The 27,570-nt window shown below is 38.9% G+C and overlaps 1 protein-coding gene across 2 annotated transcripts in view; it reads right to left on the bottom strand.

Annotated features, from left to right (window-relative positions):
• Window positions 1-8,218: 8,218 nt before the first annotated feature.
• The window catches only part of LOC128666545 (inter-alpha-trypsin inhibitor heavy chain H3), a 218,486-nt gene continuing 199,134 nt past the window's right edge, over window positions 8,219-27,570 (bottom strand). For both annotated transcript variants that reach the window (XM_053721209.1, XM_053721210.1), the window contains one exon: window positions 8,219-9,147. In XM_053721209.1, coding sequence (XP_053577184.1) covers window positions 9,135-9,147 — 13 coding nt within the window. In that variant the 3' untranslated portion in view covers window positions 8,219-9,134. The remainder of the gene's footprint in view (window positions 9,148-27,570) is intronic.

The following is a 27,570-nucleotide window of genomic DNA, read 5'->3' as shown; positions in this document are numbered from 1 at the left end:
GATTACCTTATATCTAAGCTTCTGCAGACTGCCCATTATCTCAGTTTATACTTTTTACCTCTGTGACTACCCTGTATCTAAGCCTCTGCAGACTGCCCCTTATCTCAGTTATATTAATATACTTTTTTACCTCTGTGAGTGCCCGTTATCTAAGCCTCTGCAGACTGCTCCTTATCTCAGTTATATTAATATACTTTTTACCTCTGTGGTTACCTTGTATCTAAGCTTCTGTAGACTGCTCCCTTATCTCAGTTATATCAATATACTTTTTACCTCTGTAATTACCTTGTATCTAAGCTTCTGCAGACTACTCCTTATCTCAGTTATATTAATATACTTTTTACTTCTGTGATTACTCTGTATCTAAGCCTCTGCAGACTGCTCCTTATCTCTGTTATATTAATATACTTTTTACCTCTGTGATTACGTTTTATCTAACCCTCTGCAGACTGCCCCTTATCTCAGTTATATTAATATACTTTTTATCTCTGTGATTACCTTGTATCCAAGCTTCTGCAGACTGCTCCCTTATCTCAGTTATATTAATATACTTTTTACCTCTGTAATTACCTTGTATCTAAGCCTCTGCAGACTGCCCCTTATCTCAGTTATATTAATAAATTTTTCCTCTGTAATTACCTTGTATCTAAGCTTCTGCAGACTGCCCCTTATCTCAGTTATATTAAGATACTTTTTACCTCTGTGATTACCTTGTATCTAAGCCTCTGCAGACTGCTCCTCATCTCATTTATATTAATATACTTTTTACCTCTGTGATTACCCTGGATCTAAGCTTCTGCAGACTGCTCCTTATCTCAGTTATATTAATATACTTTTTACCTCTGTGATTACCCTGTATCTAAGCCTCTGCAGACTGCTCCTTATCTCAGTTATATTAATACACTTTTTTCCTCTGTGATTACCCTGTATCTAAGCCTCTGCAGACTGCCCCTTATCTCAGTTATATTAATATACTTTTTACCTCTGTGATTACCTTGTATCTAAGCCTTTGCAGACTGCTCCTTATCTCAGTTATATTAATACACTTTTTACCTCTGTGATTACCCTGTATACAAGCCTCTGCAGACTGCCCCTTATCTCAGTTATATTAATATACTTTTTACCTCTGTGATTACCTTGTATCTAAGCCTCTGCAGACTGCCCATTATCTCAGTTTATACTTTTTACCTCTGTAATTACCTTGTATCTAAGCTTGTGCAGACTGCCCCCTTATTTCAGATCTTTTGACAGACTTGCATTTCAGGCAATTAGTGCTGACTCTGAAATAACTCCATGTGCATGAGAACCATGCTATTTATATGAAAAACATGAACTAATATACTATCTGAGTTATATTAATATAGTTTTTACCTCTGTGATTACCTTCTATCTAAGCTTTTGCAGACTGCTCCCTTATCTCAGTTATATTAATATACTTTTTACCTCTGTAACTACATTGTATCTAAGCTTCTGCAGACTGCTCCTTATCTCAGTTATATTAATATACTTTTTACCTCTGTGATTACTCTGTATCTAAGCCTCTGCAGACTGCTCCTTATCTCAGTTATATTAATATACTTTTTACCTCTGTGATTACCCTGTATCTAAGCCTCTGCAGACTGCCCCTTATCTCAGTTATATTAATATACTTGTTACCTCTGTAATTACCTTGTATCTAAGCTTCTGCAGACTGCCCCTTATCTCAGTTATATTAATATACTTTTTACCTCTGTGATTACGTTGTATCAAACCCTCTGCAGACTGCTCCTTATCTCAGTTATATTAATATACTTGTTACCTCTGTAATTACCTTGTATCTAAGCTTCTGCAGACTGCCCCTTATCTCAGTTATATTAATATACTTTTTACCTCTGTGATTACCCTGTATCTAAGCCTCTGCAGACTGCTCCTTATCTCAGTTATATTAATATACTTTTTACCTTTGTGATTACCCTGTATCTAAGCCTCTGCAGACTGCTCCTTATCCCAGTTATATTAATACACTTTTTTCCTCTATGATTACCCTGTATCTAAGCCTCTGCAGACTGCCCCTTATCTCAGTTATATTAATATACTTTTTACCTCTGTGTTTACCTTGTATCTAAGCTTCTGCAGACTGCCCATTATCTCAGTTTATACTTTTTACCTCTGTGACTACCCTGTATCTAAGCCTCTGCAGACTGCCCCTTATCTCAGTTATATTAATATACTTTTTTACCTCTGTGAGTGCCCGTTATCTAAGCCTCTGCAGACTGCTCCTTATCTCAGTTATATTAATATACTTTTTACCTCTGTGGTTACCTTGTATCTAAGCTTCTGTAGACTGCTCCCTTATCTCAGTTATATCAATATACTTTTTACCTCTGTAATTACCTTGTATCTAAGCTTCTGCAGACTACTCCTTATCTCAGTTATATTAATATACTTTTTACTTCTGTGATTACTCTGTATCTAAGCCTCTGCAGACTGCTCCTTATCTCTGTTATATTAATATACTTTTTACCTCTGTGATTACGTTGTATCTAACCCTCTGCAGACTGCCCCTTATCTCAGTTATATTAATATACTTTTTACCTCTGTGATTACCTTGTATCTAAGCTTCTGCAGACTGCTCCCTTATCTCAGTTATATTAATATACTTTTTACCTCTGTAATTACCTTGTATCTAAGCCTCTGCAGACTGCCCCTTATCTCAGTTATATTAATAAATTTTTCCTCTGTAATTACCTTGTATCTAAGCTTCTGCAGACTGCCCCTTATCTCAGTTATATTAAGATACTTTTTACCTCTGTGATTACCTTGTATCTAAGCCTCTGCAGACTGCTCCTCATCTCATTTATATTAATATACTTTTTACCTCTGTGATTACCCTGTATCTAAGCCTCTGCAGACTGCTCCTTATCTCAGTTATATTAATACACTTTTTTCCTCTGTGATTACCCTGTATCTAAGCCTCTGCAGACTGCCCCTTATCTCAGTTATATTAATATACTTTTTACCTCTGTGATTACCTTGTATCTAAGCCTTTGCAGACTGCTCCTTATCTCAGTTATATTAATACACTTTTTGCCTCTGTGATTACCCTGTATCCAAGCCTCTGCAGACTGCCCCTTATCTCAGTTATATTAATATACTTTTTACCTCTGTGATTACCTTGAATCTAAGCCTCTGCAGACTGCCCATTATCTCAGTTTATACTTTTTACATCTGTAATTACCTTGTATCTAAGCTTGTGCAGACTGCCCCCTTATTTCAGATCTTTTGACAGACTTGCATTTCAGGCAATTAGTGCTGACTCTGAAATAACTCCATGTGCATGAGAACCATGCTATTTATATGAAAAACATGAACTAATATACTATCTGAGTTATATTAATATAGTTTTTACCTCTGTGATTACCTTCTATCTAAGCTTTTGCAGACTGCTCCCTTATCTCAGTTATATTAATATACTTTTTACCTCTGTAACTACCTTGTATCTAAGTTTTTGCAGACTGCTCCTTATCTCAGTTATATTAATATACTTTTTACCTCTGTGATTACTCTGTATCTAAGCCTCTGCAGACTGCTCCTTATCTCAGTTATATTAATATACTTTTTACCTCTGTGATTACGTTGTATCTAACCCTCTGCAGACTGCCCCTTATCTCAGTTATATTAATATACTTGTTACCTCTGTAATTACCTTGTATCTAAGCTTCTGCAGACTGCCCCTTATCTCAGTTATATTAATATACTTTTTACCTCTGTGATTACGTTGTATCAAACCCTCTGCAGACTGCTCCTTATCTCAGTTATATTAATATGCTTGTTACCTCTGTAATTACCTTGTATCTAAGCTTCTGCAGACTGCCCCTTATCTCAGTTATATTAATATACTTTTTACCTCTGTGATTACCTTGTATCTAAGCCTCTGCAGACTGCTCCTTATCTCAGTTATATTAATACACTTTTTACCTCTGTGATTACCCTGTATCTAAGCCTCTGCAGACTGCTCCTTATCTCAGTTATATTAATATACTTTTTTACCTCTGTGAGTACCCTGTATCTAAGCCTCTGCAGACTGCTCCTTATCTCAGTTATATTAATATACTTTTTACCTCTGTGGTTACCTTGTATCTAAGCTTCTGCAGACTGCTCCCTTATCTCAGTTATATCAATATACTTTTTTTTTTTTAAATATCTTTTCTTTTATTGATTTTTCAAACAAACAAACAAAGAAAAATATGAAACAGGATAAACAGCATGACAGATTCAATAGTATACAGATACAGTATTTTTCCAACATCTATAGTTTTTGGTTTAGACCCAAAGCATTGTTTATAGTTGCATATCCACCTTAACTACAGTTATAGACCCTCTAAGGTTACACAGGTTATCACTCAAGATGTTTAGTTAGGTGTTTGAACTTTAAGATTTGTCTATTGCTGCAAGGATCAACCTATTGTTTTTTTTCATCCATACCACCCTAGCTTATGTACCAATCTCCCCACTTATTTAGCTCAAGGAAAGGCCTTGTGTATACATCAAATGATCATATATTCACACCTCTCCTCTCCACCTCATTTTCTAGAGACCTTGTCCTCCCACTATATAAATATTGTTCCCATAAAAATATCATATCATGATAAAAATTCAAACGGCCCAATCTAAGGTAGTATAATCTTTCCAGTATCAAGGTATTTTTAACTAGGTCAAGCCAATGAATGACCGAGGGTGGGTGGGTTTTCTTCCAAAATTTTGGGATAAGTCTTTTTGCGGCATTTAGTAAAATTTGATAGAGACATTTTCTAATTTTACAGGGGATATGTGGGCTGGCGTTGAATAAGACTCCCTCAGGGGAAAGGACCAAGTCAGTTCCAAGAATTTTGCCTATCTGTGTTTGGACTTGAGTCCAGAATGGTTGTAGTTTATCGCAACCCCACCAAATATGATGCATAGTGCCCTCTTGGTCGCATCCTCTCCAGCACTTATTGCTGGCTTTTGTGAACATGTGTTTTAATTTGCTAGGGGTCAGGTACCACCTGGTGAGTATTTTAATATTGGTTTCAAGTGCTGCCGCCGAATGCGCTGATCTAGCAGTTGCCTGAAACCATGAGTCCCATTGCTTGTGCGAGGCTTCTATCCCTAATTCTCCCTCCCATCTTTTAGTATAATTTGGTTTGTTGGGGTAGTGTGATCTGAGGATATTTTTATACATAAGTGATATGACTTTCTTGGGGGTTTGTTGGGCGGAACAAAGGAGTTCAAATACAGTTCGGGCTCTGAATAAGTCCTGTTTATATTTGTGCATGGAAAGATAGTGGCGTACCTGGTGATAGGCAAACCAAGATTGGAATTGGGTAAAGCCTTGTGAGATCAACATATCTCTCTGCACTAGTTTCCCTCTTTCCACTAGTGTGAACACGGGGGTATAGTCTAGGAGTTTTGAGGTTGTATTTACAGGTTGTTTTATCCCTATGGGACCTTCCCGAAGTTCCCTATTAAGGTTGAGTGTTGTCAGTGGTGAATAAGTTGATGTTATAAGTTTGTGAGAGTTCCGCATTTTGGACCAGGTTGACCATGTTTCTTTGATTATTGGGTAGTCTGCAATCTTCTCTAGGGGGGGTTTATATGGGGCCCAACACATTACACCCAGTTGGGGTATTCCTAATAATTGGGATTCTAAGTGGATACATCTCTTATAGGATTCAGTCCCCTGTCTACACCACTCCACAATTCTATTTAGGGTAATTGCCATTTTATAAAAGTGTAGATTCGGAACCCCTAACCCACCTTCCTCCCTAAGCCTATATAATGTATTTTTTGCTAGCCGTGGGGGTCTACGGCACCAAATATAAGTGTCCATTATAGATTGTAATTTGCTAATATCTGTTGTAATCCCCGAAATTGGTAAGGCCTGCATAACATACAGGGCCTTTGGTAGCAGAGTCATCTTGGCAGCAGCTATTCTCCCCAGCCAAGAGATATTCTTTTTGGGGAGCCAAGAGGTTGTTAATTGCTGGAATTCCTCTAATAGGCGGCCATAGTTCAGTTTTCGAATGGTTTCTGTATTATGGGAGAGAAAAATTCCTAAATATTTTAACGCTTGGGTCTGAATTTTATATGGGAATGTTTGTTGGATCTGTGTTACCTCCTTTTCTGTAAGGTTGATTGGATATAGTTCTGATTTATTGGTGTTTATAAGAAAATTTGATACAGCCCCAAAGGCCTGCAGAATGTTTTGTACATATGGGAGGGAGTGTATTGGATCAGTCAGGGTCATCAAGATATCATCAGCAAACATTGCTAATTTATATGTTTCTTCCTTGATAGTTATACCTTTTATGTGTGAATGCTCACGCAATTTTACAGCTAGTGGCTCTAAAGATAAGATAAAGAGAATGGGGGAAAGCGGGCATCCCTGCCTCGTACCGTTCCGAATTTCAAAATGGTCAGAGAGGGCCCCATTGACCTTAATCTGAGCAGAAGGGTTGGAGTATAATGCAAATATTTTTTGGATAAATGTTGAGGGGAAGCCAAATTTTTGGAGGGTGGATTGTAAAAAGGTCCAGTCAAGCCTATCAAACGCCTTTTCAGCATCTGTTGATAGGTATACTGCAGGAGTGTTTGATTTTTTAACATATTCTAATAGATTCAGTACTTTACATATATTATCTTTGGCCTCTCTCTGTGGGACGAAACCAACTTGGTCATAATGAATAAGATTGGGCAATATTGTGTTAATTCTGTTCGCAAGGATTTTGGCGTATATCTTAAGATCTACATTTAACAGAGAAATTGGCCTGAAATTAGCTGGGGTATCTGGTTTTTTTCCGGGTTTAGGGAGGACTGAAATATGGGCCTGTAACATAGAATCAGGGAAAACTACGAGTTCCGAAATATGGTTAAACAGAGAGAGCAGATGCGGTACAAGTTGGGTTCTAAATAGTTTATAGTATCGGTTACTGAAACCGTCAGGGCCTGGGGCCTTCTCTGGCTTCAACTCCTTTATGGCGTCTAGTATTTCCCTCTCAGATATTGGGGCGTCTAATATCAATATACTTTTTACCTCTGTAATTACCTTGTATCTAAGCTTCTGCAGACTGCTCCTTATCTCAGTTATATTAATATACTTTTTACCTCTGTGATTACTCTGTATCTAAGCCTCTGCAGACTGCTCCTTATCTCAGTTATATTAATATACTTTTTACCTCTGTGATTACCTTGTATCTAAGCCTTTGCAGACTGCTCCTTATCTCAGTTATATTAATACACTTTTTACCTCTGTGATTACCCTGTATCTAAGCCTCTGCAGACTGCCCCTTATCTCGGTTATATTAATATACGTTTTACCTCTGTGATTACCTTGTATCTAAGCCTCTGCAGACTGCCCATTATCTCAGTTTATACTTTTTACCTCTGTAATTACCTTGTATCTAAGCTTCTGCAGACTGCTCCTTATCTCAGTTATATTAATATACTTTTTACCTCTGTGATTACTCTGTATCTAAGCCTCTGCAGACTGCTCCTTATCTCAGTTATATTAATATACTTTTTACCTCTGTGATTACTCTGTATCTAAGCCTCTGCAGATTACTCCTTATCTCAGTTATATTAATATACTTTTTACCTCTGTGATTACCTTGTATCTAAGCCTCTGCAGACTACTCCTTATCTCAGTTATATTAATATACTTTTTACCTCTGTGATTACCTTGTATCTAAGCCTCTGCAGACTGCCCCCTTATCTCAGTTTTATTAATATACTTTTTACCTCTGTGATTACCTTGTGTCTAAGCCTCTGCAGACTGCCCCCTTATTTCTGTTCTTTTGACAGACTTGCATTTTAATCAATCAGTAAATAGAAAAGTTAGCTTTACTGTCTCTAACTTCATTGTACAATGACTAAAAGTCACGGAATGTAGACTGGGATTGCAGTGTCCTGTTGTCTAGAGAGCTTACAATCTAAATGGTAATTATACAAGGATCAGTGTTGAATGCAGCAATTGCTGAGCTGAGAAATGCTTTTGGTGTATGTTTACATGAATCTATACACATTTGGTATCGGTATACTTAGGCATTAACTGTGTGCCTTTATGGAGAAAGCTTATCTGTTTAAAAAGAAAAAGTGTTTAACAAAAATGATGAATCCACTTTTGGGTATTTTGTAGAGAATGGCAGTTCATGTATTTTTTTGTATAGGCTTTCACATACATAAACAAGAATAATATACAGGGTTATTATTTAATCCTATAATTTATTACATGCGTAATATTGAAATGTAAAACATTCACAGGTAGATAAATCAAACTTCTTTAAAAAAAAAAAAAAATAGCATTTACGGTCAGCAGATTCCCCTACAATTAAATCTAAATATTTGAAAAACACAAATCATTTAATCGTCCTATTTTGAAGGCTTTGACATTTTTAGATATGAATTTGTGTTAGACTGCAGTACACTGTACCACGCTGTCAGTGTTAATCATCCATTATAGAAGGGCATTGTTTGTGCCCCCTTTAAAGGGATATAAAACGCCAATTTTTTATTCATCATTCAAATACAGCATGCAATTTTAAACAACTTTCTTGGTATCCTTTGTTGAAAAGCTAATGAGTGTGCATGAGTCTGCAGCACTTTTGCAAGAATGTAATACATTAGCAAGAGCACTAAATGGGCAGCACTATTTCCTGCTATGCAGTGCTCCAGATGTGCCCACTACCTATCTGGATATCTTTTCAACAAAGAATAACATGAGATTGAAACAAATTTAATAATAGAAATACATTTGAAACTTTTATTAAAAAACTGTATCCTCTGTCTAAATCATGAAAGGAAATGTTGTGTTTCATGTCCCTTTAAAAGGGTGATCCATCTCTTAATTGCACCAGCCAGCTAGTGAATTGCTTAGATAAACTAATAGCATTTATTTCAGCACACAAAGTAACTTCTGCCACAAAACATTTCTCTCTTCATCCCCTCCTTATTCTTTGTGGGAGTCATCAATACAGTTCTGTGTAACCCCTTAATATATTGTAGCAGTCACACACAGTAACTACTGCTATGCTCTGATATTCTGCTTGCTTTAAATGTCAGTGGAAAAATCCCTGAATCAGCAGATCAGTTCCTTTGTTTCTTCTTTTTAAGATTCTTCGTTACTTGCGGACTCTGAAAAATGAAGAATTGTTATCAGAAACTGGTAACATTAATCAATAAAATACAGCAATAGTCTTGGAGTGATTGGCTGCGCATCACTAGTTCCACCTGCACAGATGGTCGCCGTGCATAAAGCGCTTTGTGCAGATTTGCAAGCTCTGCGTACGGATAAATGAGATCTTTTTTTTACAAACATTGCACATTTGCGCAGAGGTGTGAAGTTATTTCATTCACATTGTAGTTACACATTTAAATGGAAAAATAAAACAAGTACAAATAAATATGCACACGCGGATCTACTCGCTCTAAGCCAGATGGCGCACGATCACGCATCCATATAATTTATTTAATGGGAAGCTCCAGTGGAAATTAAAATGCAAATCAGTGCATTTCAATTTTGATTAAAAGCATTTTTTTTAAATATACTGTGTTAAATGGATGTTAAATTCCAAATGGAACCCCCTCAATAAAATGTTTAATTAAATGGATATTAAACACCAAATATGTTATTGTTTAAAAAGATACATTTATTACCCATTCCCCAGTTCTCCATAATCAACACAGTTATATTAATACACTTATTACCTCTGTGATTACCCTGTATCTAAGCCTCTGCAAACTGCCCCTTATCTTAGTTATATTAATATACTTTTTACCTCTGTGATTACCTTGTATCTAAGCTTCTGCAGACTGCCCCTTATCTCAGTTATATTAATACACTTATTACCTCTGTGATTACCCTGTATCTAAGCCTCTGCAGACTGCCCCTTATCTCAGTTATATAAATATACTTTTTACCTCTGTGATTACCTTGTATCTAAGCCTCTGCAGACTGCTCCTTATCTCAGTTATAGTAATATACTTTTTACCTCTATGATTACCCTGTATCTAAGCCTCTGCAAACTGGTACTTATCTCAGTAATATTAATATACTTTTTACCTCTGTGATTACTCTGTATCTAAGCCTCTGCAGACTGCTCCTTATCTCTGTAATATTAATATACTTTTTACCTCTGTGATTACCCTGTATCTAAGCCTCTGCAGACTGCCCCTTATCTCAGTTATATTAATATAATTTTTACCTGTGTGATTACCTTGTATCTAAGCCTCTGCAGACTGCTCCTTATCTCAGTTATATTAATATAATTTTTACCTCTGTGATTACACTGTATCTAAGCATCTTCTGACTGCCCCCTTATTTCAGTGTTTTTGACAGACTTGCATTTTAGCCAATCAGTTCTGACTCCTAGATAACTACACAGGAGTAAGCACAATGTCATCTATAGGAGACACATGAACTAACGCCCTCTAGTGGTGAAAAACCTGTGAAAAGGCGGCATTCAAGTGCTTAACCCTTTGAGTGCTAAGCACTTTCCCACCTGGGTACTAAGATTTTTTAATGCGTTTTCTCTTGTAAGGTGTATACAGTCCACGGATCATCCATTACTTGTGGGATATTCTCCTTCCCAACAGGTAGTTGCAAGAGGATCACCCACAGCAGAGCTGTCTATATAGCTCCTCCCCTAACTGCCACCTCCAGTCATTCTCTTGCAACTCTCGACAAGCATGGAAGCAGTAAGAGGGATGTGGTGAAATGTAGTTGTTTTTTCTTCAATTCAAAAGTTTGTTATTTTTAAATGGTACCGGAGTTGTACTATTTTGGTCCCAGGCAGAAAATAGAAGAAGAATCTGCCTGTGGTCTCTAATGATCTTAGCAGGTTGTAACTAAGATCCATTGCTGTTCTCACACATAACTGAAGAGAGAGGTAACTTCAGCTGGGGAATTGCGTGCAGGTTATCCTGCTATGAGGTATGTGCAGTTTATTTTTTTTCTAGAGGAATGTAAATGCTAGAAAATGCTGCTGATACCAGATTTATTTAAGGTAAGCCTGATTACAGTGATTTAATAGCGACTGGTATCATGCTTACTGCCAGAGGTAATACTCTTATTATTTTTCCAATTCCTGTCATATAAAACGTTTGCTGGGAGTGCTTAAACGTTTTTATATATGTTTTGGTGATAAAACGTTATTGGGGCCTAGTTTTTCTTTCATGTAATTAGCATACGTCACTAATCCATGAGCTAGTGACGTATGGGATATACATTCCTACCAGGAGGGGCAAAGTTTCCCAAACCTCAAAATGCCTATAAATACACCCCTCACCACACCCACAATTCAGTTTTACAAACTTTGCCTCCCATGGAGGTGGTGAAGTAAGTTTGTGCTAGATTCTACGTTGATATGCGCTTCGCAGCAGGCTGGAGCCCGGTTTTCCTCTCAGAGTGCAGTGAATGTCAGAGGGATGTGAAGAGAGTATTGCCTATTTGAATACAATGGTCTTCCTCTAGGGGATCTATTTCATAGGTTCTCTGTTATCGGTTGTAGAGATTTCTTCTCCTACCTCCCTTTTCAGATCGACGATATACTCTTATATACCATTACCTCTACTGATTCTAGTTTCAGTACTGGTTTGGCTTTCTACTATATGTAGATGAGTGTCTTAGGGTAAGTAAGTCTTTTTTTATTTATGACACTCTAAGCTATGGTTGGGCACTTTATATGTAAAGTTCTAAATATATGTGTTTAAACTTATATTTGCCATGATTCAGGATAATCAGTATTCCTTCATTCAGACTGTCAGTTTCATTTTTTGGGATAATGCATATGAATAAATATTTTTTCTTACCTTAAAATTATTTTCAATTGACTTTTTTCCCTGCGGGCTGTTAGGCTCGCGGGGGCTGAAATGCTTCAATTTATTGCGTCATTCTTGGCACCAACTTTTTTGGCGCAAAATTTTGTCATTTCCGGCGCCTTAATTGACGCCGGAAGTTTATTCGTAGTTGCGTCATTTTTGACGTTTATGTATTTTAGACGTTCTTTTGCGCCAAAAAATGTGGGCGTCATTTTTTTCGCCGTCAGAGGATGTGACGTCATTCTTGGGGCTAAAAAATATGGGCGTTGTTTTTTTCGCCGTCAGAGGATGGGGCGTTGTACTTGGCGCCAATAATGTGGGCGTCATACTTGGCGCCAAAAAATGTGGGCGTCATTCTTGTCTCCACCTTTTTTCCACATTATTTAAGTTTCACTTTTTCATTGCTTCTGGTTGCTAGAGGCTTGTTCATTTGGCATTTTTTCCCATTCCTGAAACTGTCATTTAAGGAATTTGATAATTTTGCTTTATATGTTGTTTTTTCTATTACATATTGCAAAATGTCTCAACCTGACCCTAGATCAGAATCTACTTCTGGAAAGACGCTGCCTGATGCTGGTTCTACCAAAGTTAAAGGGCCACTGTAAGTAAATATTTTCTATGCCTGTTACTAACTAACTACCCCAAATACGCTTTTTATCAATAGCATTTCATTAACATATCTCTACTGTATATCAGAAATCTTGTCTGCAAATTTAATTGTTTTCCAAACTCACTCTGTGGGTATCCTTTGCTCTGTACCAATCCGTTTACAATACCTAGGTTTCAAAATGGCGCTTTAAACACAAAGTTATTGGTTTAAGTATTTTGAACACTCAGTGCTGAAAATAGTGGGCAGGATAACGTGACATCATCAGCGAATAAAAGATATAACTTTTAGAACGTTATGAAACTTCGTTTTGGAAAAAATATAGGTCAGTAGGTTTTAATTAATGTTTATTAACTTTAATATGTTAGTTGTTTAGCTTAAAAATTATAACAGAAAGTAATCTTTTAAGTGCATTTGTTGTAAACTTTTGGTATCTGTTCCTCCGGCTGTAGTTTGTGTTAGCTGTCATGATAAACTTTCTAATGCAGATAGTGTTTCCATTAGTAATAATCCTTTACCCGTTGTTTTTCCTTCAACATCTAATGTTCAGGATGTTCCTGTTAATGTGAAAGAATTTGTTTCTAATTCTTTTAGGAAGGCTCTGTCTGTTATTCCTCCTTCCAGCAAACGTAAAAGGTCTTTTAAAACTTCTCATATTTCAGATGAATTTTTAAGTGACCGCCATCATTCTGACTTATCTGTTTCTGATGAGGATCTATCTGGTTCAGAAGATTCTGCCTCAGATATTGACACTGATAAATCTTCATATTTATTTAAAATGGAATTTATTCGTTCTTTACTTAAAGAAGTATTGATTGCATTAGATATGGAGGAGTCTAGTCCTCTTGATACTAAATCTACTAAGCGTTTAAATTCAGTTTTTAAACCTCATGTAGTTATTCCAGAAGTTTTTCCAGTTCCTGATGCTATTTCAGAAGTAATTTCTAGGGAATGGAATAGTCTGGGTACCTCATTTACCCCTTCTCCAAGGTTTAAGAAATTGTACCCTGTGCCATCTGATAGATTAGAGTTTTTGGACAAAATCCCTAAAGTTGATGGGGCTATCTCTACTCTTGCTAAACGTACTACTAATCCTACGGCAGATAGTACTTCCTTTAAGGATCCTTTAGATAGGAAGCTTGAATCCTTTCTAAGGAGAGCTTATTTATGTTCAGGTAATCTTCTTAGACCTGCTATTTCTTTGGCTGATGTTGCTGCAGCTTCCACTTTTTGGTTGGAGGCCTTAGCGCAACAAGTGTCAGACCATAATGTTTATAGCATTGTTAAACTTCTTCAACATGCTAATAACTTTATTTGTGATGCCATTTTTTATATCATTAGAATTGATGTCAGGTATATGTCTTTAGCTATTTTAGCTAGAAGAGCTTTATGGCTTAAATCTTGGAATGCAGATATGACTTCTAAGTTAACTTTACTTTCTCTTTCTTTCCAAGGTAATAAATTATTTGGTTCACAGTTGGATTCAATTATTTCAACTGTTACTGGGGGGAAAGGAACCTTTTTGCCTCAGGACAAAAAATCTAAAGGTAAATACAGGGCTGCTAATCGTTTTTGTTCCTTTCGTCAGAATAAGGAACAGAAGCCTGACCCTTCCCCTAAAGGAACGGTTTCCGTTTGGAAACCATCTCCAGTCTGGAATAAATCCAAGCCTTTTAGAAAGTCAAAACCAGCTCCCAAGTCCACATGAAGGTGCGGCCCTCATTCCAGCACAGCTGGTAGGGGGCATGTTACGATTTTTCAAAAATATTTAGATCAATTCGATTCACAGTCTTTGGATTCAGAACATTGTTTCACAAGGGTACAGAATAGGTTTCAAGGTAAGACCACTTGTGAGACGATTTTTTCTCTCTCGCATTCCAGTAATCAGTGAAGGCTCAGGCATTTCTGAAATGTGTTTCAGACCTAGAGTTGGCTGGGGTAATTGTGCCAGTTCCAGTTCTGGAACAGGGTCTGGGGTTTTATTCAAATCTATTCATTGTACCAAAGAAGGAGAATTCCTTCAGACCAGTTCTGGATCTAAAAATATTGAATCGTTATGTAAGGATACCAACATTCAAAATGGTGACTATAAGGACTATTCTGCCTTTTGTTCAGCAAGGGCATTATATGTCTACAATAGACTTACAGGATGCATATCTTCATATTCCAATTCATCCAGATCACTATCAGTTCCTGAGATTCTCTTTCTTTCATGTAATTAGCAAGAGTCCATGAGCTAGTGACGTATGGGATATACATTCCTACCAGGAGGGGCAAAGTTTCCCAAACCTCAAAATGCCTATAAATACACCCCTCACCACACCCACAAATCAGTTTTTACAAACTTTGCCTCCTATGGAGGTGGTGAAGTAAGTTTGTGCTAGATTCTACGTTGATATGCGCTCCGCAGCAGGTTGGAGCCCGGTTTTCCTCTCAGCGTGCAGTGAATGTCAGAGGGATGTGAGGAGAGTATTGCCTATTTGAATTCAATGATCTCCTTCTACGGGGTCTATTTCATAGGTTCTCTGTTATCGGTCGTAGAGATTCATCTCTTACCTCCCTTTTCAGATCGACGATATACTCTTATATATATACCATTACCTCTGCTGATTTTCGTTTCAGTACTGGTTTGGCTTTCTACAACATGTAGATGAGTGTCCTGGGGTAAGTAAGTCTTATTTTCTGTGACACTCTAAGCTATGGTTGGGCACTTTTTTATAAAGTTCTAAATATATGTATTCAAACATTTATTTGCCTTGACTCAGGATGTTCAACATTCCTTATTTCAGACAGTCAGTTTCATATTTGGGATAATGCATATGAATAAATCAATTTTTTTCTTACCTTAAAATTTGACTTTTTCCCTGTGGGCTGTTAGGCTTGCGGGGGCTGAAAATTCTTCATTTTATTGCGTCATTCTTGGCGTGGACTTTTTTGGCGCAAATATTTTTTTCTGTTTCCGGCGTCATACGTGTTGCCGGAATTTGCGTCATTTTTGACGTTCTTTTGCGCCAAAAGTGTCGGCGTTCCGGATGTGGCGTCATTTTTGGCGCCAAAAGCATTTAGGCGCCAAATAATGTGGGCGTCATTTTTGGCGCTAAAAAAATATGGGCGTCACTATTGTCTCCACATTATTTAAGTCTCATTATTTATTGCTTCTGGTTGCTAGAAGCTTGTTCACTGGCATTTTTTCCCATTCCTGAAACTGTCATTTAAGGAATTTGATCAATTTTGCTTTATATGTTGTTTTTTCTATTACATATTGCAAGATGTCCCACGTTGAATCTGAGTCAGAAGATACTTCTGGAAAATCGCTGCCTGGTGCTGGAGCTACCAAAGCTAAGTGTATCTGCTGTAAACTTATGGTATCTGTTCCTCCAGCTGTTGTTTGTACTGTTTGTCATGACAAACTTGTTAATGCAGATAATATTTCCTTTAGTACTGTTACATTACCTGTTGCTGTTCCGTCAAGATCTAATACTCATTAAGAAGGCTATGTCTGTTATTCCTCCTTCTAGTAAACGTAAAAAGTCTTTTAAAACTTCTCATTTTTCAGATGAATTTTTAAATGAACATCATCATTCTGATTCTGATAATGGTTCTTCTGGTTCAGAGGATTCTGTCTCAGAGGTTGATGCTGATAAATCTTCATATTTATTTAAAATTGAATTTATTCGTTCTTTACTTAATTGCATTAGAAATTGAGGATTCTGGTCCTCTTGATACTAAATCTAAACGTTTAGATAAGGTTTTTAAATCTCCTGTAGTTATTCCAGAAGTTTTTCCTGTCCCTGGTGCTATTTCTGAAGTAATTTCCAGGGAATGGGAGAATTTGGGTAATTCATTTACTCCTTCTAAACGTTTTAAGCAATTATATCCTGTGCCATCTGACAGATTAGAGTTTTGGGACAAAATCCCTAAGGTTGATGGGGCTGTCTCTACTCTTGCTAAGCGTACTACTATTCCTACGGCAGATGGTACTTCCTTTAAGGATCCTTTAGATAGGAAAATTGAATCCTTTCTAAGAAAAGCTTACTTGTGTTCAGGTAATCTTCTTAGACCTGCTATATCTTTAGTGGATGTTGCTGCAGCTTCAACTTTTTGGTTAGAAGCTTTAGCGCAGCAAGTAACAGATCATAATTCTCATAGCATTATTATTCTTCTTCAACATGCTAATAATTTTATTTGTGATGCCATCTTTGATATCATTAAAGTTGATGTCAGGTATATGTCTCTAGCTATTTTAGCTAGAAGAGCTTTATGGCTTAAAACTTGGAATGCTGATATGTCTTCTAAGTCTACTCTGCTTTCCCTTTCTTTCCAGGGTAATAAATTGTTTGGTTCTCAGTTGGATTCTATTATCTCAACTGTTACTGGAGGGAAAGGAACTTTTTTACCACAGGATAAAAAAATCTAAAGGTAAATTTAGGTCTAATAATCGTTTTCGTTCCTTTCGTCACAACAAGGAACAAAAGCCTGATCCTTCATCCTCAGGAGCGGTATCAGTTTGGAAACCATCTCCAGTCTGGAATAAATCCAAGCCTTTTAGAAAATCAAAGCCAGCTCCTAAGTCCACATGAAGGTGCAGCCCTCATTCCAGCTCAGCTGGTAGGGGGCAGATTACGTTTTTTCAAAGAAATTTGGATCAATTCCGTTCACAATCTTTGGATCAGAACATTGTTTCAGAAGGGTACAGAATTGGTTTCAAGATAAGGCCTCCTGCAAAGAGATTTTTTCTTTCCCGTGTCCCAGTAAACCCAGCAAAGGCTCAAGCATTTCTGAAATGTGTTTCAGATCTAGAGTTGGCTGGAGTAATTATGCCAGTTCCAGTTCTGGAACAGGGACTGGGGTTTTATTCAAATCTCTTCATTGTACCAAAGAAGGAGAATTCCTTCAGACCAGTTCTGGATCTAAAAATATTAAATCGTTATGTAAGGATACCAACATTCAAAATGGTAACTATAAGGACTATCCTGCCTTTTGTTCAGCAAGGGCATTATATGTCTACAATAGATTTACAGGATGCATATCTGCATATTCCGATTCATCCAGATCACTATCAGTTTCTGAGATTCTCTTTCCTAGACAAGCATTACCAGTTTGTGGCTCTGCCGTTTGGCCTAGCTACAGCTCCAAGAATTTTTACAAAGATTCTCGGTGCCCTTCTGTCTGTAATCAGAGAACAGGGTATTGTGGTATTTCCTTATTTGGACGATATCTTGGTACTTGCTCAGTCTTCACATTTAGCAGAATCTCATACGAATCGACTTGTGTTGTTTCTTCAACATCATGGTTGGAGGATCAATTTACCAAAAAGTTCATTGATTCCTCAGACACAGGTAACCTTTTTAGGTTTCCAGATAGATTCAGTGTCCATGACTCTATCTTTGACAGACAAAGCTTGTCGAAACCTTCAGTCACAATCATTCCCTTCGGTAGCCTTATGCATGGAAATTCTAGGTCTTATGACTGCTGCATCGGACGCGATCCCCTTTGCTCGTTTTCACATGCGACCTTTTCAGCTCTGTATGCTGAACCAGTGGTGCAGGGATTACACAAAGATATCTCAATTAATATCTTTAAAACCGATTGTACGACACTCTCTGACGTGGTGGACAGATCCCCATCGTTTACTTCAGGGGGCTTCTTTTGTTCTTCTGACCTGGACTGTAATTTCAACAGATGCAAGTCTTACAGGTTGGGGAGCTGTGTGGGGGTCTCTGACAGCACAAGGGGTTTGGGAATCTCAGGAGGTGAGATTACCGATCAATATTTTGGAACTCCGTGCAATTTTCAGAGCTCTTCAGTTTTGGCCTCTTCTAAAGAGAGAATCGTTCATTTGTTTTCAGACAGACAATGTCACAACTGTGGCATACATCAATCATCAAGGAGGGACCCACAGTCCTCTGGCTATGAAAGAAGTATCTCGAATTCTGGTATGGGCGGAATCCAGCTCCTGTCTAGTTTCTGCGGTCCATATCCCAGGTATAGACAATTGGGAAGCGGATTATCTCAGTCGCCGGGCGAATGGTCTCTTCACCCAGAGGTATTTCTTCAGATTGTTCAAATGTTGGGACTTCCAGAAATAGATCTGATGGCCTCTCATCTAAACAAGAAACTTCCCAGGTATCTGTCCAGATCCAGGGATCCTCAAGCGGAAGCAGTGGATGCATTGTCACTTCCTTGGAAGTATCATCCTGCCTATATCTTTCCGCCTCTAGTTCTTCTTCCAAGAGTAATCTCCAAGATTCTGAAGGAATGCTCGTTTGTTCTGCTGGTAGCTCCAGCATGGCCTCACGGGTTTTGGTATGCGGATCTTGTCTGGATGGCCTCTTGCCAACCGTGGACTCTTCCGTTAAGGCCAGACCTTCTGTCGCAAGGTCCTTTTTTCCATCAGGATCTCAAATCCTTAAATTTAAAGGTATGGAGATTGAACGCTTGATTCTTAGTCAAAGAGGTTTCTCTGACTCTGTGATTAATACTATGTTACAGGCTCGTAAATCTGTATCTAGGGAGATATATTATAGAGTCTGGAAGACTTATATTTCTTGGTGTCTTTCTCATCATTTTTTCTGGCATTCTTTTAGAATTCTGAGAATATTACAGTTTCTTCAGGATGGTTTGGATAAAGGTTTGTCTGCAAGTTCCTTGAAAGGACAAATCTCTGCTCTTTCTGTTCTTTTTCACAGAAAGATTGCTAATCTTCCTGATATTCATTGTTTTGTACAAGCTTTGGTTCGTATAAAACCTGTCATTAAGTCAATTTCTCCTCCTTGGAGTTTGAATTTGGTTCTGGGGGCTCTTCAAGCTCCTCCGTTTGAACCTATGCATTCATTTGTTCCTTTTGGCCATCTCTTCTGCCAGAAGAGTTTCTGAATTATCTGCTCTTTCTTGTGAGTCTCCTTTTCTGATTTTTCACCAGGATAAGGCGGTGTTGTGAACTTCTTTTAAATTTTTACCTAAGGTTGTGAATTCCAACATTAGTAGAGAAATTGTGGTTCCTTCATTATGTCCTAATCCTATGAATTCTAAGGAGAAATCATTGCATTCTTTGGATGTAGTTAGAGCTTTGAAATATTATGTTGAAGCTACTAAGAATTTCCGAAAAACTTCTAGTCTATTTGTTATCTTTTCCGGTTCTAGGAAAGGTCAGAAGGCCTCTGCCATTTCTTTGGCATCTTGGTTGAAATCTTTAATCCATCATGCTTATGTCGAGTCGGTAGAACTCCGCCTCAAAGGATTACAGCTCATTCTACTAGGTCAGTTTCTACTTCCTGGGCGTTTAGGAATGAAGCTTCGGTTGATCAGATTTGTAAAGCAGCAACTTGGTCTTCTTTGCATACTTTTACTAAATTCTACCATTTTGATGTGTTTTCTTCTTCTGAAGCTGTCTTTGGTAGAAAAGTACTTCAGGCAGCTGTTTCAGTTTGAATCTTCTGCTTATATTTTCATTTTTTTTTCTTTATAAGATTTAAACTTTATTTTTGGGTGTGGATTTTTTTCAGCGGAATTGGCTGTCTTTATTTTATCCCTCCCTCTCTAGTGACTCTTGCGTGGAAGATCCACATCTTGGGTAGTCATTATCCCATACGTCACTAGCTCATGGACTCTTGCTAATTACATGAAAGAAAACATAATTTATGTAAGAACTTACCTGATAAATTCATTTCTTTCATATTAGCAAGAGTCCATGAGGCCCACCCTTTTTTTGTGGTGGTTATGATTTTTTTGTATAAAGCACAATTATTCCAATTCCTTATATTTATGCTTCGCACTTTTTTCTTATCACCCCACTTCTTGGCTATTCGTTAAACTGATTTGTGGGTGTGGTGAGGGGTGTATTTATAGGCATTTTGAGGTTTGGGAAACTTTGCCCCTCCTGGTAGGAATGTATATCCCATACGTCACTAGCTCATGGACTCTTGCTAATATGAAATAAATGAATTTATCAGGTAAGTTCTTACATAAATTATGTTTTTATAGACAAGCATTGCCAGTTTGTTGCTCTTCCATTTGGCCTAGCAACAGCTCCAAGGTTTTTTTCAAAGGTTCTCGGTGCCCTTCTCTCTGTGATCATGGAACAGGGTATTGCGGTATTTCCTTATTTGGACGATATATTGGTACTTGCTCAGTCTTTACATTCTGCAGAATCTCATACGAATCAACTTGTGTTGTTTCTTCAAAGACTTGGTTGGAGGATCAATTTACCAAAGAGTTAATTGATTCCTCAGACAAAGGTAACCTTTTTGGGTTTTCAAATAGATTCAGTGTCCATGACTCTGTCTCTAACAGAAAAGAGACGTCTGAAGTTGGTTTCAGCTTGTCGAAACCTTCAGTCTCAATCATTCCCTTCGGTAGCTTTGTGCATGGAAATTCTAGGTCTCATGACTGCTGCATCGGACGCGATCCACTTTGCTCGCTTTCACATGAGACCTCTTCAGCTTTGTATGCTGAACCAGTGGTGCAGGGATTATACAAAGATATCACAATTAATATCCTTAAATCCCAATGTTCGATCTTCTCTGACTTGGTGGTTGAATCATCATCGTCTAATTCAAGGGGCCTCTTTTGTTCGTCCAACTTGGACTGTAATCTCAACAGATGTGAGTCTTTCAGGTTGGGGAGCTGTATGGGGATCTCTGACAGCGCAGGGGGTTTGGGAATTTCAGGAGGCAAAATTACCAATCAACATTTTGGAACTCCATGCGATTTTCAGAGCTCTTCAGTTCTGGCCTCTTCTGAAGAGAGAATCGTTTATTTGTTTTCAGACAGACAATGTCACAACCGTGGCATATGTCAATCATCAAGGGGGGACTCACAGTCCTCAGGCTATGAAAGAAGTATCTCGAATACTTGTATGGGCAGAATCCAGCTCCTGTCTAATCTCTGCGATTCATATCCCAGGTGTAGACAATTGGGAAGCGGATTATCTCAGTCGCCAGACGTTACATCCGGGCGAATGGTCTCTTCACCCAGAGGTATTTATTCAGATTGTTCAAATCTGGGGACTTCCAGAAATAGATCTGATGGCCTCTCATCTAAACAAGAAACTCCCCAGGTATCTGTCCAGATCCAGGGATCCTCAGGCGGAAGCAATGGACGCGCTGTCGCTTCCTTGGAATTATCAACCTGCTTATATCTTTCCGCCTCTAGTTCTTCTTCCAAAAGTGATTTCCAAAATTCTAATGGAACGTTCGTTTGTATTGCTGGTGGCTCCAGCATGGCTTCACAGGTTTTGGTATGCGGATCTCAAGTTGCCAACCTTGGACACTTCCGTTAAGGCCAGACCTTCTATCTCAAGGCCCTTTTTTCCATCAGGATCTCAAATTTGAAGGTATGGAGATTGAATGCTTGATTCTTAGTCATAGAGGTTTCTCTGACTCAGTAATTAATACTATGATACAGGCTCGTAAATCTGTGTCTAGGAAGATTTATTATAGAGTCTGGAAGACTTACATTTCTTGGTGTTCTTCTCATAAATTCTCTTGGCATTCTTTTAGAATTCCAAGAATTTTACAGTTTCTTCAGGATGGTTTGGATAAGGGTTTGTCTGCAAGCTCTTTGAAAGGTCAAATCTACTCTTTCTGTTCTTTTTCACAGAAAGATTGCTAATCATACTGATATTCATTGTTTTGTTCAGGCTTTGGTTCGTATCAAGCCTGTCATTAAGTCAATCTCTCCTCATTGGAGTCTTTATTTGGTTCTGAGGGCTTTACAGGCTCCTCCATTTGAACCTATGCATTCTCTGGATATTAAATTACTTTCTTGGAAAGTGTTGTTCCTTTTAGCCATCTCTTCTGCTAGAAGAGTTTCTGAGTTATCTGCTCTTTCTTGTGAATCTCCTTTCCTGATATTTCATCAGGATAAGGCAGTGTTGCAGACTTCATTTAAATTTTTACCTAAGGTTGTGAATTCTAACAACATTAGTAGAGAGATTGTTGTCCCTTCGTTATGTCCTAATCCTAAGAATTCTCTGGAGAAATCTTTACATTCTTTGGATGTAGTTAGAGCTTTGAAATATTATGTTGAAGCTACTAAAGGTTTTAGAAAGACTTCTAGTCTATTTGTCATCTTTTCTGGTTCCAGAAAAGGTCAGAAGGCTTCTGCCATTTCTTTGGCATCTTGGTTAAAGTCTTTGATTCATCATTCTTATGTAGAGTCGGGTAAGTCCCCGCCTCAAAGGATTACAGCTCATTCTACTAGGTCAGTTTCTACTTCCTGGGCTTTTAGGAATGAAGCTTCTGTTGATCAAATTTGCAAAGCAGTAACTTGGTCTTCTTTGCATACTTTTACTAAATTCTACCATTTTGATGTTTTCTCTTCTTCAGAAGCAGTTTTTGGTAGAAAAGTACTTCAGGCAGCTGTTTCAGTTTGATTCTGCTGCTTATTATTTCATTTTTTGATTTGGGTTGTGGATTATTTTTTCAGCGGAATTGGCTGTCTTTATTTTATCCCTCCCTCTCTAGTGACTCTTGCGTGGAAGTTCCACATCTTGGGTATCTGCTATCCCATACCTCACTAGCTCATGGACTCTTGCTAATTACATGAAAGAAAACATAATTTATGTAAGAACTTACCTGATAAATTCATTTCTTTCATATTAGCAAGAGTCCATGAGGCCCACCCTTTTTTTGTGGTGGTTATGATTTTTTTGTATAAAGCACAATTATTCCAATTCCTTATTTTTTGATGCTTTCGCTCCTTTCTTATCACCCCACTTCTTGGCTATTCGTTAAACTGAATTGTGGGTGTGGTGAGGGGTGTATTTATAGGCATTTTGAGGTTTGGGAAACTTTGCCCCTCCTGGTAGGAATGTATATCCCATACGTCACTAGCTCATGGACTCTTGCTAATATGAAAGAAATGAATTTATCAGGTAAGTTCTTACATAAATTATGTTTTTTCCACATGGCTGGCTTAAATTTGCCTAGAAACAGTTTTCTTAGGCCTCCCACTGTGTAGACATGAGTGGGAGGGGCCTAATTTAGCGCTTAATTGCGCAGTAACTTTTGCAGACTGAGACATCCAGCTTCCCTCAAGAAGTCCCCTGAATGCTAATAGGACCTCTCTAAAGGGTTTTTAGGCTTTCCAAAGTCGTTTGTATGGCAAGGTAGGGCCACAGCAGAGCTGTGGCAGTTTGTTGTGACTGTTAAAAAACGTCTATATCGTTTTTTTGATCCGTTTTTTAAACTAAGGGGTTAATCATCCATTTGCAAGTGGGTGCAATGCTCTGTTAGCTTATTATACACACTGTAAAAATTTCGTTTGATTTACTGCTTTTTTTCACTGTTTTTCAAATTCTGACCTTTTTTATTTTTCTTAAAGGCACAGTACCGTTTTTATTTTTTGCTTGTTAACTTGCTTTAAAGTGTTTTCCAAGCTTGCTGGTCTCATTGCTAGTCTGTTTAAACATGTCTGACATAGAGGAAACTCCTTGTTCATTATGTTTAGAAGCCATGGTGGAATCCCCTCTTAGAACGTGTACCAAATGTACTGATTTCACTTTAAGTAATAAAGACCATATTATGTCTTTAAAAAATTTATCACCAGAGGAATCTGACGAGGGGGAAGTTATGCCGACTAACTCGCCCCATGTGTCAGAACCTTTAAATCCCGCTCAAGGGACTCACGCTCAAGAGGCGCCAAGTACATCTAGCGCGCCCATGGCGTTTACTTTACAAGACATGGCGGCAGTCATGGATAATACACTGTCAGCGGTATTATCCAGACTACCTGGGTTACGAGGAAAGCGAGACAGCTCTGGAGTTAGAAGAAATACAGAGCATACTGACGCTTTAGTAGCTATGTCTGATACCCCCTCACAATATGCAGAAGCTGAGGAAGGAGAGCTTCTTTCTGTGGGTGATTTTTCTGACTCAGGGAAGAGGATTCAACCTGATTCTGAAGTATCAACATTTAAATTTAAGCTTGAACACCTCCGCGTGTTGCTCAGGGAGGTTTTAGCTGCTCTGAATGACTGTGATACAATTGCAGTACCTGTCTACACTGATGTTTTTCCAGTACCTAAAAGGTTTACAGAAATTATTACTAAGGAATGGGATAGGCCAGGTGTGCCGTTCTCTCCCCCTCATATTTTTAAGAAAATGTTTCCAATAGATGCCGCCACACGGGACTTATGGCAAACGGTCCCTAAGGTGGAGGGAGCAGTTTCTACACTAGCTAAGCGTACTACTATCCCTGTCGAGGACAGTTGTGCTTTCTTAGATCCAATGGATAAAAAGTTAGAGGGTTACCTTAAGAAAATGTTTATTCAACAAGGTTTTATTCTACAGCCCCTTGCATGCATTGCCCCAGTCACTGCTGCTGCGGCCTTCTGAATTGAGTCTCTGGAAGAGGCTTTACAGGTAGAGACCCCATTGGATGATATACTTGACAAGCTTAGAGCACTTAAGCTAGCCAATTCTTTTGTTTCTGATGCCATTGTTCATTTGACTAAACTAACGGCTAAGAATTCTGGTTTTGCTATTCAGGCGCGTAGGGCGCTATGGCTTAAATCATGGTCAGCTGACGTTACTTCAAAGTCTAAGCTGCTTAATATTCCCTTTAAGGGGCAGACCCTATTCGGGCCTGGTTTGAAGGAGATCATTTCTGATATCACTGGAGGAAAAGGTCATGCCCTTCCTCAGGATAGGTCCAAATCAAGGGCCAAACAGTCTAATTTTTGTGCCTTTCGAAACTTCAAGGCGAGTGCGGCATCAACTTCCTCTAATACAAAACAAGAGGGAACTTTTGCCCAGTCCAAGTCGGTCTGGAGACCTAACCAGACTTGGAACAAAGGTAAGCAGGCCAAAAAGCCTGCTGCTGCCTCTAAGACAGCATGAAGGATTGGCCCCCGATCCGGTAACGGATCTAGTAGGGGGCAGACTTTCGCTCTTCGCCCAGGCTTGGGCAAGAGATGTCCAGGATCCCTGGGCGTTGGAAATTGTATCCCAGGGATATCTTCTGGACTTCAGAGCTTCTCCTCCAAAAGGGAGATTTCATCTTTCACAATTATCTGCAAACCAGATAAAGAGAGAGGCATTTTTACACTGTGTTCAAGACCTCCTAGTTATGGAAGTGATCCACCCAGTTCCAAAGGAGCAACAGGGACAAGGATTCTATTCAAATCTGTTTGTGGTTCACAAAAAAGAGGGAACCTTCAGACCAATCTTAGATCTCAAGATCTTAAACAAATTTCTCAGGGTCCCATCATTCAAGATGGAGACTATTCGTACCATCCTACCTATGATCCAGGAGGGTCAATACATGACTACAGTGGATTTAAAGGATGCTTATCTTCACATTCCGATACACAAAGATCATCATCGGTTTCTCAGGTTTGCCTTCCTAGACAGGCATTACCAGTTTGTAGCTCTTCCCTTTGGGTTAGCTACAGCCCCAATAATCTTTACGAAGGTTCTGGGGTCACTTCTGGCGGTCCTAAGGCCGCGGGGCATAGCAGTGGCCCCTTATTTAGACAACATTCTGATACAGGCGTCAAATTTCCAAATTGCCAAGTCTCATACGGACATAGTTCTGGCATTTCTGAGGTCGCATGGGTGGAAAGTGAACGAAGAAAAGAGTTCTCTATCCCCTCTCACAAGAGTCTCCTTTCTGGGAATTCTAATAGATTCTGTAGAAATGAGGATTTACCTGACAGAGACCAGGTTATCAAAACTTCTAAATTCCTGCCGTGTTCTTTATTCCACTCCTCGCCCTTCGGTGGCTCAGTGTATGGAAGTAATCGGCTTAATGGTAGCGGCAATGGACATAGTGCCGTTTGCCCGCCTACATCTCAGACCGCTGCAACTCTGCATGCTCAGTCAGTGGAATGGGGATTACACAGATTTGTCCCCTCTACTAAATCTGGATCAAGAGACCAGGGATTCTCTTCTCTGGTGGCTATCTCGGGTCCATCTGTCCAAAGGTATGACCTTTCGCAGGCCAGATTGGACAATTGTAACGACAGATGCCAGCCTTCTAGGCTGGGGGGCAGTCTGGAACTCCCTGAAGGCTCAGGGATCGTGGACTCAGGAGGAGACACTCCTTCCGATAAACATTCTGGAACTAAGAGCGATATTCAATGCTCTTCAGGCCTCAGCTAGCGACAATGAGGTTCATCAGATTTCAGTCGGACAACATCACGACTGTGGCTTACATCAACCATCAAGGGGGAACAAGGAGTTCCCTAGCGATGTTGGAAGTCTCAAAGATAATTCGCTGGGCAGAGATTCACTCTTGCCACCTATCAGCTATCCATATCCCAGGTGTAGAGAACTGGGAGGCGGATTTTCTAAGTCGACAGACTTTTCATCCGGGGGAGTGGGAACTCCATCCGGAGGTGTTTGCACAATTGATTCATTGTTGGGGCAAACCAGAACTGGATCTCATGGCGTCTCGCCAGAACGCCATAATTGCTTGTTACGGATCCAGGTCCAGGGATCCCAAGGCGACGCTGATAGATGCTCTAGCAGCGCCTTGGTCCTTCAACCTGGCTTATGTGTTTCCACCGTTTCCTCTGCTCCCTCGTCTGATTGCCAAAATCAAGCAGGAGAGAGCATTGGTGATTTTGATAGCACCTGCGTAGCCACGCAGGACTTGGTATGCAGATCTGGTGGACATGTCATCCCTTCCACCATGGACTCTGCCTCTGAGACAGGACCATCTACTTCAGGGTCCTTTCAACCATCCGAATCTAATTTCTCTGAGACTGACTGCCTGGAGATTGAACGCTTGATTTTATCAAAGTGTGGCTTCTCCGAGTCAGTTATTGATACCTTAATTCAGGCACGAAAGCCTGTCACCAGGAAAATCTATCATAAGATATGGCGTAAATATCTTTATTGGTGTGAATCCAAGGGTTACTCATGGAGTAAAGTCAGGATTCCCAGGATATTATCTTTTCTCCAAGAAGGATTGGAAAAAGGTTTGTCAGCTAGTTCCTTAAAGGGACAAATTTCTGCTCTGTCTATTCTTTTGCACAAGCGTCTGGCGGATGTTCCAGACATTCAGGCATTTTGTCAGGCTTTAGTTAGAATCAAGCCTGTGTTTAAACCTGTTGCTCCCCCATGGAGTTTAAATTTGGTTCTTAAAGTTCCTCAGGGGGTTCCGTTTGAACCTCTTCATTCCAT

Source organism: Bombina bombina, chromosome 7, assembly GCF_027579735.1.
Source record: "Bombina bombina isolate aBomBom1 chromosome 7, aBomBom1.pri, whole genome shotgun sequence".
Lineage (NCBI taxonomy): Eukaryota > Metazoa > Chordata > Amphibia > Anura > Bombinatoridae > Bombina > Bombina bombina.
Note: the sequence above shows the minus strand (reverse complement) of the source record. Positions and strands in the feature narration are given on the sequence as shown.